We start from the raw sequence: 18,776 nt of genomic DNA on the forward strand, positions 1-18,776 counted from the left end.
CAGTTCATGTCTGGGTTCTTGATTGGTGGGAGTTCCCAAGCATGACATAGAATAATTCACGTACTGTAAGATCATACACATGTAAATTGTTTGAAAAAAAGGAGTGAAATAGAGTCTCGGGGACATCAACAGGAAGACTGATCTTATGGCAGAGGGCCAAAACTTTATTGAGAGATGAGTGAGCAGCTCTCCCAGCCCAGCCCAGCCAATTTTTATTTTTTTATTTTTTTCCCCAGAGCTTCCACAATGACAGCCTGACAGGCAGCACAGTGACAAAATTAGAATACGACAGGAAGGCTGCGGGAAACCTGAGACAATGCGAGCTGCCTTTTTCACACTGCAGGCGAGCCGAGCAGAGCCGAGCAGAGCCGCTAAACACCCGGGTCGCATGGAGGGCCGGTGGACGCGGGTCAAAATGAAAAGTCGACCCTTTCATGTTTTTGGTGCATTGTGAAAGGGGCTTGAGTAAGCTTGAGTTTAGTTGTTATATTTTCTTGGACTTTGGTCACTGGATGGTGTAGTAGAAATGAATATAAACGAAATCAGATACAATCTTTACTCCATATTGTCATGTAGTGTTCAACTCAACATTGAGCAGCATGCTGAAACATGTAAATTGTTGCGTAACTAAGTCAGTCTACATGTGGGGAAAAACATGCTGTTGCGTTGGTATCAGCAGGTATTCTTGGTAGTTGTATTGGTCATGAAAAAGTGGTATCGGCCATCTGCAGTTGCTCATTGCATGTCATCCGAATGTTGTTAAATTTAAAATGTTTTTCCTGTTTTGGATGTACTGGTGGTGGGTCAGTAGAAATGGTGCAGTTACAGAAGCTCAGAAGAAAGTTTGCAATGACTGTATACCATTTCTCTCATGCAAAAGACATATTATTCTTTTACAAATGTATTTTCGCTTGCTTGGCCCCACCCCTCCTCGGATGGCGGCATTCACCATTCTTTAACATTTGTGAACTCACAGGTGTTACTGTTGTTTGAATCTGAATATCCTAACAGATTGTTTTGTCCTTCCTACCCTTTTGCTTGTCTGTGGCCAGAATCTTCTGTCAGAGAAGGTCGACCAGATGATGGAGTGGTCCTCTCGGCGTTCTGTCGTCAGGATGAATGGGGACAAGTTCCGTCGCTTCGTCAAAGCTCCACCTAGAAACTACTCCGTCATCGTCATGTTCACAGCTCTGCAACCTCAAAGGCAGTGTTCTGTTTGTAGGTACGTGTAAAACCAGACATCAGGCTTTAGGCAACTTAGTTGGGCCACTATCCAACTGCCTGTCCACCAAGGCAGATCCACCAGGAGTTCAGCTCTCCAGCCCTGAAGGCCATGTTGTGAACCCACAGGAAGGGAACCACAAAAACAGCATTATATAACAAGAACCCGTGGGTTGCATTGACATTTGGATCATGAAGACTCCAGCCAGCCGTGCCACCAAAGGGAAATTAGTACATTTGAAAGACCAAGACCCTCTTACCCACTTGGACGCTCAGAGCATTGAATAGACGTTCCAAATATCCCAATAGCAACCTTTTTATTAATAAAAGCCGTCATGCTTCATGTTTGCAGCAGAATCTTGGAAATTTGATTTAAATGTTAAGTTCAGCATTTCTATGTGAAATGAATTAGGTCAAACTCAGATGAGCTGAATAGTTCAGCACCCTGGACAGCTCCACACACAGCTCTGGTGCTCATGATCCAGATCGCCCAGGATCTGTCCGTGGTTCCGATCTACTGTGGACAACGGTGCAGTTACATAGTATGCATGATTTTTGTCAACTCATAGAAATGTGCTGTTTTTCTGATCCAACAGGAGCTGCATATAAAACAAACAGGAATTGAAGTATGCTGTTTGGCAGTAAACAAACTAATTTGTTTACAGACAGTTTACTTCTGGTTTTAATGCTGGTTTTGTACAAAACATGCCAATGATGGGCACAGTACATTCTTAAAATGATTAAATAAGACAAGCTGCCATTTCTGATGTACTTTTTAATTGCTTTTTAAAACTCTTTTGCAAGTGCATGTGTATTTCAGTTAATTCTGTTTTTCTGGTGGAGTTTGATGTGACTTTTATTGTCTTTCTTGCTTTGATTCTTTCACTTCATGTTTTTCTTATCTTGTCGCATTTGTTTTTTTCTCCTTTGCAAGGCACTTTGGGGCTGTGGATGGTGAAGGATTTTAAGGAACAAATTAATTGTTTTCTACAACAAATCATTCTGTGTCTTTTAGTAGAACCAAGCCCAAAATGATTGAGGTAACCCAGGTGTCAGCTGTTCAGACTTGTGTCAAGATATAGACTTGTATGGAAAGCAGGCTTGTTTATCTTTTTATTTTTTTTACATTTTTTTTTAGGAAAGGGGAATTATAAACACAACGTGCATAATGTACAGTATTTAGTCATCATATTAGAGGGCATTGTATCTGCATGGTGTCTTGCATCTGCAGTCCAGGTTATTAAAAAACTGGCATCCATGACTGCTCCATATTGTTTAAAGTAGCTAGCAGCTTTAGCACATTCTTGTGTCTACTCTAAACCAGGCCCTTGGCTCATCTCGGTATGTCCTCGGGGAAGTCCAGCTAGTTGATGAAATCAACATTGACCTTCTCCATCCTGACCTAGCCTGTTACTCTAATCAGCCTCTTCTCTACTTCATCAGTCACTTGATTTGATAACTTATTCGTCATTCATGATAGCACCTCTCTCAGCTGCCTCACTCAGCGTCTTTCATGCTGTCTTCTTCTCTCTTCCTCTTTCCTCTCTACCTGTGTGTGTCTTGTAGTTTCTCAAGTTATCCCTGTTAATTTACATAAAATATCCATCCTACGCCTGTGATAATGATTCGTCAGTGGGAATTTTTTGCTTCAAAAGTTGCTACAAAATTTCACTTAAACTTACAAGATACTGGTGATTCAAGGTCAATTTGATGATGTCAAAAACCCCTCTGGTAATGTGATATCTGGAAACAAAAAGAGAATTCCTTCCAATTTTTCTCAGACCTTCACTTGAACTCAAGGATGAATTGATTAGGTGGTCCACTATCAAGGTTACCGTACAAAACATGAATAAGTCCGGTTTAGATGTAAATTATGGCACAGTTGCGCACATATGTCTAATGGCATGAATTGATAAAGTGATGATATTATATATTCAAAATTCTCACAAAACACTTTCCAGGCCATTACCCAGCAGCGTCTCACTAACACTTAAACTGTGACACTACAGTTTAGTGGGGTCAAGGTCTTAATTCTAGTTTTTATCATGAAAGGTATTTTTATTGAAGACGAGTAGAATGGACACATTTGTTTCACAGTAGTATCCCAACAAACAATCTGTTTTATGTCTCCTTCACTGCAGTGCTCTCAAATTAAAATTTTGCTTGTACTTTGCCCGACATGAGCCTAACCTTAACATCACCACTGACCTTAAAGTCTGGGTTTTACCAATTGGTGACACATATTTTTTCTCCCATAACACTTGTCAACCCGAAAGAAACTGTTTTTTGGTTTGTTCATTGTTCATTGGTTTGTGTCCCTGGAATAACAACAATGTGATTTAATGCATCTGAATAATCAGATAGCCTGATTAATTTGACAGACACAAAAAAATTGGTTTAATGTCAAGCATTCTTACAGAATTTCTTATTATTTATACTACAGTTTATTATAATGACATTTTTCAGAAAAAGAAAAATACATCAGTATTTTTTTTTTTCATTCTGACAGTTAAATAACATAATTTGTAAAATGGATTAAGATTTTGTGGCCATATGGCTCAGAGGTAGAGTGGCCGTCTAGCAACAGAAGGGTTGCTGGTTTGATCCTCACTTCCCCCGGTGACCATGTCAAAGTATCCTTGAGCAAAATACTGAGCCCCTAATTGCTCCTGATGGCCCTGCGACGAACTTTCAACCCATCCAGGGTGAACCCCGCCTCTCACCCAATGTCAGCTGGGAGAGGCTCCGGGCCCCCCGTAAAGCTTAATAAATAAGCAGTATAGAAAATACATGGATGGATGGATGGATTAAGATTCCATTATTGCCTCCTATACACTTGAATGTATGATATTGAATAATATTATCATTATTATCATTATCATTATTGTCATTATTATTATTATTGACTGTAATCCCTAACAGTCCCAGATTTTTTCCGCTGCGTCTTCACTCCTTTTTTTAAATGGAAGAAGAGGACATACGTCAGATTCAGCTCTACAATGCAACCATGACAAATGTGGTTCTAAAGTCATGTTTCTTTTTGTTTAGAAAGACTTTAGTGACATCTGGTATGCAATTGAGGAGAATTCTAACTATTTTAATGTTACATACGCACACATAGAAAACTAAGAGTCAGCCATTTCCAAAAAAAGAGGCTTTGACCGGCAATGTTAAAGAATTTGTGTAAAACAAAAGAAATTCCTGGATCTTTCTCTTGACCCTGATTTTCGTCCATTTTTAATGAGTTCTAATGAAAATCAAACTTGTTGTTCAGTGTAATCCTCCCGTAACCCTACAGACAGTCAAGACTGAAAACATAACCTGTTGGCAGACGTAAAAAGATGTTCCCCTTGGCTGTGGTATGTGTGAAATTCCTGTTTAATGGTTGTTTTTTTTTATTTTTAGTGTCTCACGCCTTCTCTCTTTTTCATTTGCATATTGTAGGCAGGCGAATGAGGAGTACCAGGTCCTGGCTAACTCATGGCGTTACTCTTCGGCATTTTCAAACAAGCTCTTCTTCACAGTAGTGGACTATGACGAGGGAGCTGATGTTTTCCAACAGGTCAGTGGTTTATTGTATAATACTGTACATTTAAAGGATGTTACAATTGTACCTTTTGTTCCTCTTTTCTTGTTACTGTGTTGTTTTACGTGTTCTATAGTGGAGTCAAATTTCCCTAAATGTATGTCTGGAAACAGTACTCTGGGAAGCTCAGTGTTTTATTTACTTTGGCTGAGAATTTTTAAAAAAAAGTAGAAATAAGAGTTTTGGGCTGTCAAGCAATTAGAATGTTTAAATAGATTAATCATATTTTACGTCTGTTTATAGTTAATTGCAATTAATCATAAAACATTCTTTATCCTGTCAATAAACAACTGTAGGCATATTTTTCAAGTGGTTAATAGTCAATATGGAAGTGGACAAAAATGTTTCCTTTTTGAAAGTATACGCTTAATAAATAAATGTCCAAAGACCAAGCAGTGACATATCCAGTATGGTCAAAGGAGCAAGAGGTGTGCCTTTCACCGTCCATGACACAATCCACCTAAATACATTTCAAATAGCTATCAGACAATTTGGTACGACCCGATGCAGTAGTGAGCTGTAAGGATTCATATGTTTTGATTCTATTTTTTGTGTTTTTACTATTGTAAGAATAAATCTTGATAGATTAACAAATAAAATTCAAGTCTTGTTCTTGAGTTCTCATGGTTTTAAGCTCAAATTTGTTTTTTTACATTTTAAGGTTGTTGGGGGTTTTTTTAACCTTCATTTTAGACTTACGGACTGGAAGCAAAGCCTGATGCTGGCTAGACTGAGGACTAATAAGGATCCTCAGAAATGAATGCACCATTTTGGTCAACTTCATATTTAATAAAAAAGTTCAAATATCTTATAACATTATTTACTGACATGCCTCTTTTTATTGTGTGAATTGAACATTGCCAATATGACTTTAAATCTTTTGGTGTGTGTTTGCATGTCTATGAATGTACATTTTTTTGTATTTGTGTGCAGCAGGTGATACTCATATCCATGTGATTACACATTTATGACATGCACTGACATTGGTATGCATGCACACAGAGCTTATACAAGATGCACTTTTACCCCTTAAAAACAGGAACAACTGCACAACAGCTCTCTTCTCTTTTCCTTTCCAATTTATCCTTTTTCCCCTCTTCTCCATTTGTCTCCAGGGAAAAAGTAAAGAGTACACCAGTTGATTTTATTGTTGTGGATAATTACATGGAGTCATGGGATTTGGAGTTAAATGGGTGTGAAACATGGAGGGAGGCAGAGAGGGAAGATTTGTACAGATACTGGGAGAGGAGATAATCGGCCTTATTTAAAATTCACATTTTCCAGTTGTCTTTATTTAGCTGTGTATATGGGGGTTGCGCATACGTGTGTATGTGTGTGCACTTGGGAAGCTTTTCTTCATTCGCAACATGAACGGAATATTGAAATTAAAAATCAGCTTTCAGCCAATAGGAGGTCTTTAGCCACTCGGTGCACCTGCGGCATGTTGCTGAAACTGAATGAGCTTTTGCAGATTTGCTGTCAGTGAGGTTATAGAGTCTAATTTCTTGTCCGCATATTTATTCATTGGAGTTCAGTAAAATGTTTGCCATACAAATATAGAAATACCATATTTCATTTGAGTAAAAGTATTGGCATTTTTGACCTTTTATTAAATGTATGTTTATTGAAATTTGAATAAAAGTACATACATAGACATGTGCAGACTACATACATCCCCAGGTATAAGGTTAGTGGTTTGAGGTATGCATTGCCTATTTTAAAGTATTGGGTATGTTAAGAATTAGCAATTACCAATGCCATCCTAAAAGCTTCCTGTTTAATACGGATGATTTAAACAAATCCAGAAAGGAGGTGCCAGCATGTACCATCATACCATCTACCATCTGTGGATAAACAGAATATTAGGAAGATCTGACGATCCTAAAACCCCCAACATAATTTTTTTTTTCTTATTCTTTCCAGTTGAATATGAACAGTGCTCCAACCTTCATGCATTTCCCTGCCAAAGGGAAGCCAAAAAGAGCTGATACCTTTGACCTGCAAAGGATCGGCTTTGCTTCAGAGCAGCTTGCCAAGTGGATTGCAGACCGCACAGATGTTCAGGTATGTTATACAGGGGGATTGCATCCACCTTGGCCGTTCTATTCAAATTCAATTCAGATTTATTTGTATAGCATCATCTCATACAAAGGGAGGCTGTACATAAGAAAGCTCTACATAAAACAGAAGTAGAAGAAAAACTTTCGCGCACGCACACACACACACACACACACACACACACACAGCCTCTGGTGTATGAATGGTTTAAAAAGAGTATCTTAAATGTGATCCAGAACACAACAGGTACCCAGTGTATTGTTTTCAAATGTGAATTGTTGAGCGCAGTTAAATCACACCACAACAATGCTGAACAAAAAGAATCAATGCAGCACACTGTATTCATGAACATTTACGTACTTGTTACTCAAAAATTTAACCAAATAATGCAGCCACATTAAATAAACAAAAAAAAAGTCATTGTTCATTGTTTCCCTTTTAATGGCGTGTGTGAGATGATTGTATATATTTCAAAAGTCAGTGCATCTCCTTTATATAGAATGAATGATGGTACAGAACATCCCACAGAGGCTTGTAGGGCACTTTGGGGAACACTAAAGAACAATGATGTTTTCAGCTTCAGCAAACTGTGTGCACAACCCAGCCACAAGAGGCCAAGCATTGTCTAGTTGAAAACTGTAATTATGTTGACAGATAAAAGAACCTGCTTGGATGATATTCAGCTGTGTCCATAACAACATCCATAACAAAAGTTTCTCCTGAACATATCTCTACCAGCAATATCACTCAATCACTTGCCACCACTTGCCATACCCATCGTCTACCATCTACTTGAAAGAGTTGAAAACACCATTCATCTGACAGAAGAACTCTGTGCAGTTTACAAAGATCCTGCAAATATGTGTGTTGGCGCACTAAGTTGGATTGTACGTCAGACAGCGTGAAGGTCAAGGTCTCTCTGAGCTGTGTTAGTTCCTTGGCAGTCGCGCAGATGCAGCAGATGACTGTTCCCATCCTGAACCAGTGTTGTGACACACCCTCTACGGGCATGCGGTCGATGGGCTGTTGTACCAAGCTGCTGGAATTGGCTGCTGACACGGCTTATTGTTACAGCAGTTTGCAGAATTAACATGCCAGCTTGGAACCTGATTCTCTGTCAAACTTGCAAAATTTGTGGCAGTCTGATGTAACAGATCTTTAGGATTTGTGGTTTCCTGGTTTTGACCTCATGTTTCTCTTCCATTTTTCATTTTATTAATTGCCAGGTCTACCTCAGAATGCAAATGTCACTCCTAAGAAACTGTTTCAATAGTCAAGTCCGTTTTATTTGTATAGTAGCTAATCACAACAAAAGTTATCTCATGACACTTTACCAGTAGAGCAGGTCCAGTACCACACTCCTTCAGTGAATCTACACCCAACAATTCTCCCTCAGCAAGCACATCAGGCAACAGTGACGACAAAAACCGTCCTTTTAACAGGCAGGAACGTCGAGCAGATCCAGGCTCAATGGGGACCAGCGTCTGCTTTGACCGGTTTGGGAAAGAGAGCAGGAGAGCAGGGCAGAGACAAAGACAGATAATGGAGGAAGACAGATACAGAAGGAAAGAGAGGGACAGAGAGATACAGTAAATCACTAAATACATAAAAATGTCCCCCCTGTCTAACAGATGGGCTGTCCTGGAAAGAAAAAATTGCTTGCTAATATACTTCCAGGTCTTTGGTTGGCCAAAATTCTTTTGTTTATGAAAAGAAATCAAACCAATGGAAAATGCAACATTTTTTTCCATCTCATCCATTAATACAAACCAGAGTGAACAAACTACATGTATAAAACCAAGGACAGTTGCAACATTGACTATGCTCTGTCCTTTCAACGCCAAAGAACAGTGTTGGTTGCCAAATAGATGCTAGATCCTTCTGCTCTGAGGCCTTTTTATTTCCATCGCTTAAATCAAACCTTCCAAAATGGACTACTAACTCCCTGACTAGCCTTTCAGCCAAATACCGGCAGACGTAGTCCAGGCATCCTGCTGACATCTCATTGATTAATCTGGATTCAAAAGGCTGCCTTTCAGAGATGGTGCAACACAGCACTTACACTAAGTAGAAGCTTTCAGTCACCTCAATGAAATTTTACCCCATGAGTAAAGAGCAGAACAAACTTTGGAAAAGAAAGGACGGCCATATGACTACAAGTATCGAGATTAAGATATCATTGGTACACTGTTTTGATGTTAAGCTTTGTGAAGGACAACAGGGTTAATAGGAGAAAGTGAAGCAAGTTGGACTTCAAACAATCACAGCTTTAATTAGAGTTGCGAAGCCAGCTTCAGGACTCAGTCTATGACCAACAGTTCAACTAGATCTTATGCATCTAGGTGCAGCAGAGTTATTTGCTTGTATGCCTCTATTTATTCATCATTATATATCATGTGAGTCACCAGGTTTGAGTGACTGAAGGACTAATATGAGTGTCATGCAGGAGGAAGCCTTGCACCCACTTGCCACTTTGCGTGTTGTGCACCTTTTCTTTGCCCTTTGTTGTGCTTATTGTCTCGACTATAACTGGAATTCTACTCATGTTCTGTTTTTTTAGACTTGTTCTGTAACTTGTTATAAATAGGAAGGTCTTCATTGATTTTAATCCTGCTATGTTGGTAGCGTGGAAAGACCATTCACAAAAATTCCCCTGAAATTTACCCTATTTACGGTATTTCAAAAAAAATAAAGAGCGAATTCACTTCTTCCATACCAGCTTCACGTCAGTCCCTGCAGGAGTTTCTGAGAGACAGGAGCAGCTGCTGCCTTCTCCAGGCTTCAGAATGCTGCATCAGAATCCAATGCTGCACAATTGCTGACCCGAACATTTCAGGGCTTCAAAGCTTCATTCCTTGCCACGGCCGTTGACATCCAACTCAGTATTAGATGGTGTTGTGTTTTTTTGTTTTACTTCTTTTTCCATTAGGCTACATCAGTCATCCCAAGGCAGTTGTAGCGGTGCAACATTTTACACATTATTCCAGAAGTAAAGGAGGGATTATCATTACTAATTCTTAGACAGAGTTAAACTTTACAGTTTTGTGAGTTGCAGCTCTCATCTGAAGTCATCAGCAATGAGCTGAACCTGCTGTTGACATGTGACCACTCTGCAGCCAGGCTTTCAAGAACAGTACGTAGGAAAGATGTTATACAAGTCAGGCATCTGGAATAACTTCCAAATATGCAGAGATGACCCCCCAAAAAATGGAGTCCCAGATCTGCCAAACGAGCTGGCACATCGCAAATCCACCACAAGTTTGGCCAGTGTTTGCTGTTAGTGTGATCTACATTCTATTAATGTCAGTTCCGGTGAAGCTTCCATCATTCAGAGGGAATTAACCCTGAAGCTTCTAAGCCCCAACAAATTGTACAACAAAGAGATGAGATGCAGAATAAATGGACTGTTACTTGTAAAAAAAATTTCATTCAAAGTCTCATTAAGTTGAAAATACCAGTAAAGTGTTCATTCATTGTTGTCTTCATTGTTGCTTCATTGCTGCTGGTTTTAATTATTATATTCTCCAGCACAGCATCATGTGTAAAAATTAGAATCATCCAACTGTTAACAAATTTAAACCGCACCGTACTAAGATTATTAATCTTGATTGAATTTTCACAACATAATGATACACAATCAAAAAAATGTTTTCTGTGAATATTATATTGTTGGTTGAAAGTTCCAACTATCAGTGACTAAAAGGTACAACTAGGAAAACATCTATTGGTTATACGAGAAAAAAGAAGAGTAGCGGTTGAAACATCAGCCACATTAGGAAATATTAAGTACATAGGGAATATATTGTGTGTTAAGTGAATTTGTTTGCTTTTGTCCTCTCTTCCTCCAGATTCGTGTCTTCCGTCCCCCCAATTATTCGGGGACTATTGCTTTGGCTCTGTTAGTGTCTCTGGTTGGAGGTCTTCTGTATCTAAGGAGGAACAACTTGGAATTCATATACAACAAGACTGGATGGGCTATGGCTGCACTGGTATCAGAACCACACACACCACATCCACCGGGGAAGCTGAATAGTGCTATTGTAATGATCCACTCTCACAGGCCAGGGGCATACTTAGTGATTCGATGCACAGATCTCACTTTGTTTAGTTAAAGCTATCAGAATAATGGCAGTATGTCAACAGAAATCATGTTTCATTCACCAAGATTCTTTATCACTCTAATTCTCTGTGTCTCCAACAGTGTGTAGTTTTCGCAATGACATCTGGTCAGATGTGGAATCACATCCGAGGTCCTCCCTATGCCCACAAAAACCCCCAGAATGGACAAGTGGTACGTGCCATATTAGTCACCCCTCTCCCCGTTTCCTCCTTTCTTTCCTTGGTCCTGCCCAGCCAATCTCTTTCCTTGCTTTTCTTTATCCCTTTTTATTGCCATTACTGCATCAAATACATTTTGTAGCATCATCGCCTGCTGCCAGTGTGCATGCGTGAATATGTGTGTGTTGCAGCTATGAGCAGACACTGTGTGTTGGTCTCACTCTTGAGACTTTTGTAGAGTTGCCCTGCCAAGATGCAACCAGCAGAGGGAGAGTCCTCTATTTCATACAATTTCTGTTTTTGTTTTTAGGTTTTTTTTTGGGGGGGGGGGGGGGCCTCTGGTCATTTATTCCAATAGTATGTGCAAATACTGTGCAATTATTCTCATACTTGAAATTTTCAGATATAGCTTTCCTGGTCATAATTTAAGTTTGTTCACCCAAGTGTGAAATTAAAATAGAAATATGAAGGGAAAAAAACAAAATCGAGGGAAGAGTGGAACAGAAGGGGACATCAAAATGAGAGGGGAAGGAATCGAAGGAAGGATTTACCTAAACAGTGATTAATTGTCCACAGTATATATTGTCTGAAGGTCCTATCTTTTGCTAGATGGAGAGTGCAGTGCAGGTGTAATTGCCAGTTTCCAACGAATGCCTTTTTCATTTTACCACCCAGCAACCATGTAGTTTAAGTAGCACTTGGTCCAGTCAGTGTGCTCATGGTCGTAAAAAGTCCTGAGCCCCAGCCAACAAAATCTAAAGTCTGAGGTGCACTGTATTTTCTGCAAATGAATGCATCTGTCAGGTAATAAGATTTATCGACAAGAGTGATGCGCAGCAGCGCAAACATGATGAATAACAACTGAAACATTCACACAATTGTTTTATGTCATTTTGTCTTCACTTTGGGGAGCTTTGATGGATTCCTTCTCCCCCGGTGATCAGTGCATCTCCATCAAGAGTCAACTTCTTTAGTCACATGTTAAACACTTATACTAAGAAGTGGCCAACTGCTCTGTTCAATTTGAGACGCAAAGTCTGGGATTTCTCGTTTGAAACGTTACGTCACCACTAAGGCAGTTTTTGAAAGAGGTGAAAACAGCAGCCACTAGTAAAGACGGATGACATCCAAAATATATCATAAGTTTGTTTTTGTTTTTTTCAACCACCTTATGCAGAAAGCCGTACTCCTTCTCATATGTTATTCTTATTTGAATATTCATCCTGCTGTAAGGTAGTATAGACAAGTGGAAGATGAAATTTGAAATTATGTTAGGCTGGCTGTAAGACTTCCTGGAAATCCTGTCTACAGGCTCAGCCAGCTGTGTCTAAAAAATTGTCAATAACAACAGTTGCCTCCATTGATAAACTCCAGCTTCATACAGTCCATGCTTCAACCCATCCACTTTATCTTGAGCCATGTGACTACACCCTCAACCAGAACAGCATGGATAGGTACATTGAATCATGTGTAAATGGCCCTCATCTCATTCTTATTTCCTCATTCCAACCCGATGTTTACCTCCTCCATCCTTCCTCTAGGTTTATCCATAAGTCCCTCTTGTCCTTTCTCTGTTCTCTGAGAGCAAATGGCTCAAACTAGTGAAATGATATTAAATAGATAGTCCTCTAATCTTTCCTGCACTTCTACCCTTCTATTTTCTGTTACTTCCTCTCACCTTCTTGTCTACCCCCCCCCCCCCCCCGACAGGGTAATTCTTTTAAAATGATGGGCGAGCTAGGCCAGGTAAACTATGCTGAAAGGATTTGTCAACTGACGAATGGCAGAACCAAGCAGATTAAATTTTATTGAGCTTCTCACCGTGCTGCCAAGAAAATACGGCTAGCTCATTTCTGCTGAGACACACACACACACACACACACACACACACACACACACACACACACACACACACACAGAAAAACACAACAGTGTAAGTGCACATATGAACAGTACCAAGGCCCACATACACAAATACTTCTTCTGACATGTAGAAAGCATTCAGACAAACTTGCACTTGGAGTCGTTCACGATAAAAGTTACCAAAACATATCTAATATCAAAATCAGCTTTCAGTTATCAAAAAAGAAAAAATCCTCCTGGAAGAGCATAAAAACAAAATGCAGGAATTGTAGCACAAACATTGGGATGTACCGTTGAGAGGCTTTTGAACCATTATTTCTTCACTGTTTTTACTACCACCAAACACTCCCTGATTTCCACACTATTGGGCGCTTCCAGCTGATTTCACATGATTGGTTGAAAGCTTTTTTTGGCAGCTACTGGCAGCAGGCCCTCTCTCTTTCATATTTTAAAGGAACGCTGCTGCCATTTTTATTGGCTCTCTGCAATAGTTGACGTTGGGCTTTCACGGGACATCAGCGCGTTCTCAGGGAGTGTGTTGGAAAGTGATTTTTGGTGCCTTAACATATATGTGTAGGGGTGGTGGGTGGGGCCTTTGATTGTCGCCCAAACTGATTGGTAACTTGACAATACGGTTTTAGTTGGGGGGGGGGGGGAAACAACTGTAATTGATAACCATATTCTTCAAAACTCCCCTGGAAATGGGAGAGAAAGAACAAGAAAATGAGGGAATTTTAGAACAGAAGAAAAGGAACAAAACATACTTTTGTACAGTATGTAAAATTCTATCCACTGTGAACCTCGAAACTGACATATTCATCTTGCCTATTCATGCGACTTGCCTCACTCTCCAATCACCCAATTTAGAGGCATATTCAAAATGCAAGGATTTCCCATCTCTCCCTCGGCTGGTCAATCATGCCTCTGCGGCCCTGCATCACCACTCGTTATTCAGCCCCACCACCACCTCACCGTCCTCAGGCTCTGACAGGGGTCTGAAGATATTTGCTCATCAGTCCCTAATATCGTGATGTAAAAGCATTCAGAGCGTAATAAGGTCAGAACCAAGAAGCTTTAACTGTGTTATGCTTTTGTTTTAAAATCACAAACATGAGCTGTCTAACTGGAATTAAACTATTTGCCACTAAGAGGGATAGTGATGCATTTTTGGGTCTTGGCTCAAAAATATTGTGGCAATGAAGGTCGGAGATTTATGTGCCGTTCCCCTCTCACTCACCCGTATTTGTTTGGACAGAATCTAACACAAACATCCTTTCTAACTAGAGTGCACATATATGTAGCTAATTTCCATGAAAAACACCATACTTAAAAATATACAAAAACTTGAAGAGTAACTGATTGACATGTTGGGGGGGGGGGTGAAAAGTTTAACGTGGGTAATTAAACCCAACTCTAACAGGGCTGTGGACTGTGTACACATTGAAATGCACAACCTATGAGAAGATAATGAGATTTTAAAGCATCACCTAAAACCCTGAAATAGACAACCATATTTGTTCAAATGAAGGGTTCAGTGAACCTGCTCGTTGTCCCTCTGCTGCTCCGGATAAATCACAGCCCACATGCTCGCTGATCTGCCTACTAAATCAGTATTACGATGCATTATTATCTGTTTTTCTTTGAACTCATGAATATTCATTCCACTGTAGCTATCAATCGTAAACGACACACTGCTGTTTTATTCATCTTGGAATGTCTTAAGTATGCATCATCCAATAATTGCAAGTATGACCAAATCATGGTGGTTTGGTCTGAAGATGCAATAAACATTGAGGGTGTAAGACATTTGAGTTGCAGGCCTCTTCATGCCTGGTTTTAAAATATGTTGTTTTGGGATCAGATTGCAATCAGTGCTTCATTATACCATCGTTATTATTAACATGCATCTCCAGTTTTCACATTGAGATACAATTGAAGTCTTTCCTGCTCAACCGATCTTCACATCTTCTTCCTCTTCTTCCCGCAGAAGCATTTGTGTTGGCAGGCTATATCGTCACCACATTTGCACACTGATTAAACAAAAAAAGAAGAGAAAAAGAGTATGGCATCCGTAAAGTTGCAATATTGTAGGGACTTCCGCTTGCTTCTCGAAGTAGAAGATGTCTTTAACGATTGTAACACTGGAAAAACCAGTGGAAAACACAATTTTGTGCTGCTGCTTTTAGTTTAGCTGTGCTCAAGGGCACCACTGTCCATGAGACTAACTGTATATGGGGTCACAGTCAAGACCGGTGGGGAAGGATCGTCATAGCGACATTCACGCATGAAGGCAGAGTGTTAAACCTACATATGCGATATTAACTGTAGCTTCGCAAACATCGCTAGCAGACGGCTTGAAGTCCCCCCTGGCCTGTCATCATATACATCCTCAAATGCATACAGTCAAAAGCATCTCTATTTATATAAATGAAGCGCATAATTCCACCCCATCTCTCCTCCATCCTGTTACTTACTCTTTCTCCTCTCCTCTTTCTGCTCTGTTGACTTCGTTTATTCCTCTTCCTGTCTGAGTGCCTCCTGACCTTTACCCAAGAAAACAGATACAAACTTGCATCCACACCCACACACACACACACACAAACACATAACATACACACAAATACATGATACAGGATGGAAAAGGATGAGTAAAGCTATCTGTAAAGGTTACATAGCCTAGGGCTATTAACAGCCAAAACTTCAACTGTTTGGATTTGAAGATAAAGAACAGAAAAGTTAGGTCACATTCTTTGAATTCTCAGTGGTAATATAGCTCTTAAAGTGGTACTTAAGTTCGTGTGTGGTTTTTGTGTCATGCATAAGGTTAAGATGTGATGCAACATGTCACTTGCCACCACCTGTTCCCAATGTTATTTCAATATAAGGGAGTGTGAGTGTGTGTGTGTGTGTGTGTGTGTGTGTGTGTGTGTGTGTGTGTGTGTTTGTGTAAACGTAAATGAATTATCATCATCATACACCTTCTTTGCTTCGACACCTTATTTGTTTCCAAGTTAGACGAATTAGCAGTTTCATTCAGTTTTTCTATAAACAAGTTTGTTTTTTTAATGTCAATTTATTCAAATTAATGCATAAACAGAGGATGCACACTGGCCGTTCACATCTTTGTTCTTGTCTTAGAAAGAAGGTAAACATATATTCCCTTGATCCTATCCTAAAGGTATGCTAATGAAAAAAACAATAAAGAAATTTACTCTCATGGGGGTATTTGGCAAAGGTCTAGACATGGTGTGTATGAAAGTTAGAATGTTGATTGTTTTTCTTTTTAGCTAATATAATATGTACTTTGTCAAGATTCTTTGAAGGAATAATCACATTATTCAGGTAGTACATGGTGTTTCCATCACAGAGGTTGGTGTACTGTAATTGCCTGACATGTTGTAAATAACTGATACAGCAGCCTCTTATAACCTACAAGAAATCATCACAGATTTAAGAAAATAGTATAAGCGATTTGACTTGATTGTGATAATAAATTGGTGTTGTTTAGCTGTCAAATGGTTCTGTCATACAGTCATATCTTCATCCATTGTTAAGCCTCATTTTACACTACTCACTTGGAAATTTAATGGAATATTAAACTATATTGACATAATTAGTCCAAACTCTATTTTACCACCTCTGGATGATTATACGATCCCAGACACACAATGTTTTGTTTTATGACATACCTGGGACAGGCACAGCAGCAATATAGGTAGTTTAGCTATGGTCAAGGAAGGAAAGAAAAAGTATATGTAAATGGAAGTATTCAGTATTTGTGGGTTGATTACTCGCCGGTGTGATGTGATGATCTCCGTTAACACAGGACACCAGCCTCTTAGCCACAGAGCTTCTTCATGATTTCCAATCTTGTAGGATTAACTAAGTTTTGAAAAAAAAGACTTGAAATTTATGATGGATTCACAATTATCCAAAATAGCATCATCCATCCATTTTCTACCACTTATCTTGTTAAGAGTCGCACACACATATTACACTGTTACCCAGAAAAGGACAGTTTTAAATTTGTTACAGAAAATCCATACATACATACATACAGCTTATCCTGTTAAGGGGGGGTGGAGCCTGTCCCAGCAGCTTTCAGACAAAAGGTGAGGTTCACCCTGGACAGGTCACCAGTCCATCACAGGGCCAACACATAGAGACAGACAACCATTCACACTCACAGTCACACCTACAGTCAATTTAGAGTATCAATCAGCCTCGTCCCCTCTTGATGTCTTTGGACTGTGGGAGGAAGCTGGAGTACCAGAGAGAACCCACACAGGAACAGGGAGAACATGAAGACTCACACAGAAAGATCCTGTGCTCAAGCCGGGACTCAAACCCGAAACCTTCTTGCTGTGAGGCCACAGTGCTGACCACTGCACCACCGTGCCGCCAAAATAGCATCATAATAGATCATTAAAAAAAATCTACCTGTCTAATAGACATAAGTAGTATAGTTGCACCCTTGTGGTGCAGTGTGTATACGTAATACTCAATCACAATCATTTCGTGTATGTGCATATCCTGTTTGTACAAGACTGACTTTTCAATCATGGAATCAAAAGGTAACCCTGCTAATATTTTACATTTTCTGTTTTTGTTAATGCATTTCCAGACTGGGTAGATAATAAATCGAAATCCCAGAAAGTTGTAGCACCAACAGTTAAGAGACTACTTACTCTTATTTCTGCAGTGTAGGTAAACTATGCCTTTGATTAAATAAGGGAGTGTATTATCAAGTGTGACTGTCAAGCTAGCTCTTTCATACGTCTCGGTATAAAATCAATGAGCTCTGGCTGCTTTTACATCCTGGTCCACCTCAATGGACATCTTTCAAGTAAACACTTTCTTTACACTGTTACATTTACCCTTAAACAGTCTCGTTCACAACCATGCATTTATGTACTAGTTTTCAATATAAGCATAGCCACATAGGCTGGAAAACACACTCACCACACTGCACACTAATGAATGGAACTCTTGCATTCTAATCCATCAGATTAATTGGAAGTGCCGGGCCGTGGATTGAGGAATTTTTCATCCTCCAAAAACTGCTCTTGCTTTGAGCCTCTATCTGCAGTTTCTCTTTATGATGAGAAGGACACATATAAAGAGCAGAGGATCAGAAAATAGTACGTAGCAGCGTTTGTTTAGTTTAGTTATGAAATAACGATGTTGCCCTTGGATACTGATGCAAGTGCAGGCTTCGGTGTGATTCTCTGCATTTTTTGTAGCATTATTTTTTTTTTCCATTGGTACTTTAGTGGAGTGGAAGGCACTGAAGTCAGTGCATAAACAATTGGGAGTAAAGGCAGAGTAAAAGTACACCCGCCAAACATCTTATTTTCACATTTTTAAGGGGAGATGTTGATTTCCAAACTTGTGCTATTACAAGTAAACAAGTCAGTTTATTGAGTATCCAAACTATTCCCATCAAACTGTGGATGATCTACTCAACACCAAAATTGAATTTGTAGTTCTGATTGCGAGCTAAAGTATAAGATATTTCTCTTTGTTTATGTGTGTGTATCTCCATGTAATGTTACTGGTACAATTACATAATCCTAGGACTGATAATTTATTTGCATATAATTCCACAGAACCAGGTCTGGTTATAGAATTGCCCAAGAATCCATTCAACTACATTTGTAGTGTGTAGGAATGCAAGACGTACTCTGTTTCCATCTTCCAAAGTTAAGTGCCACCACAACAAACTTTTTTTTTCCACTGTGCTAACGAAGGAGCCTTTGTTAGTTAATCA

The 18,776-nt window shown here is 39.5% G+C and overlaps 1 protein-coding gene across 1 annotated transcript in view; it reads left to right on the plus strand.

The window, feature by feature from the left end:
* The window catches only part of tusc3 (tumor suppressor candidate 3), a 62,471-nt gene that overhangs the window by 25,778 nt on the left and 17,917 nt on the right, over positions 1 to 18,776 (plus strand). Inside the window, exons 2-6 of the mRNA XM_086210146.1 lie at positions 1,053 to 1,222; positions 4,666 to 4,783; positions 6,731 to 6,871; positions 10,714 to 10,854; positions 11,067 to 11,156. Coding sequence (XP_086066272.1) covers positions 1,053 to 1,222; positions 4,666 to 4,783; positions 6,731 to 6,871; positions 10,714 to 10,854; positions 11,067 to 11,156 — 660 coding nt within the window. The remainder of the gene's footprint in view (positions 1 to 1,052; positions 1,223 to 4,665; positions 4,784 to 6,730; positions 6,872 to 10,713; positions 10,855 to 11,066; positions 11,157 to 18,776) is intronic.

This window comes from Aulostomus chinensis, chromosome 8, assembly GCF_037954235.1.
Source record: "Aulostomus chinensis isolate RoL2024-O1b breed Wild chromosome 8, RoL_Achi_v1.0, whole genome shotgun sequence".
Taxonomy (NCBI): Eukaryota; Metazoa; Chordata; class Actinopteri; order Syngnathiformes; family Aulostomidae; genus Aulostomus; species Aulostomus chinensis.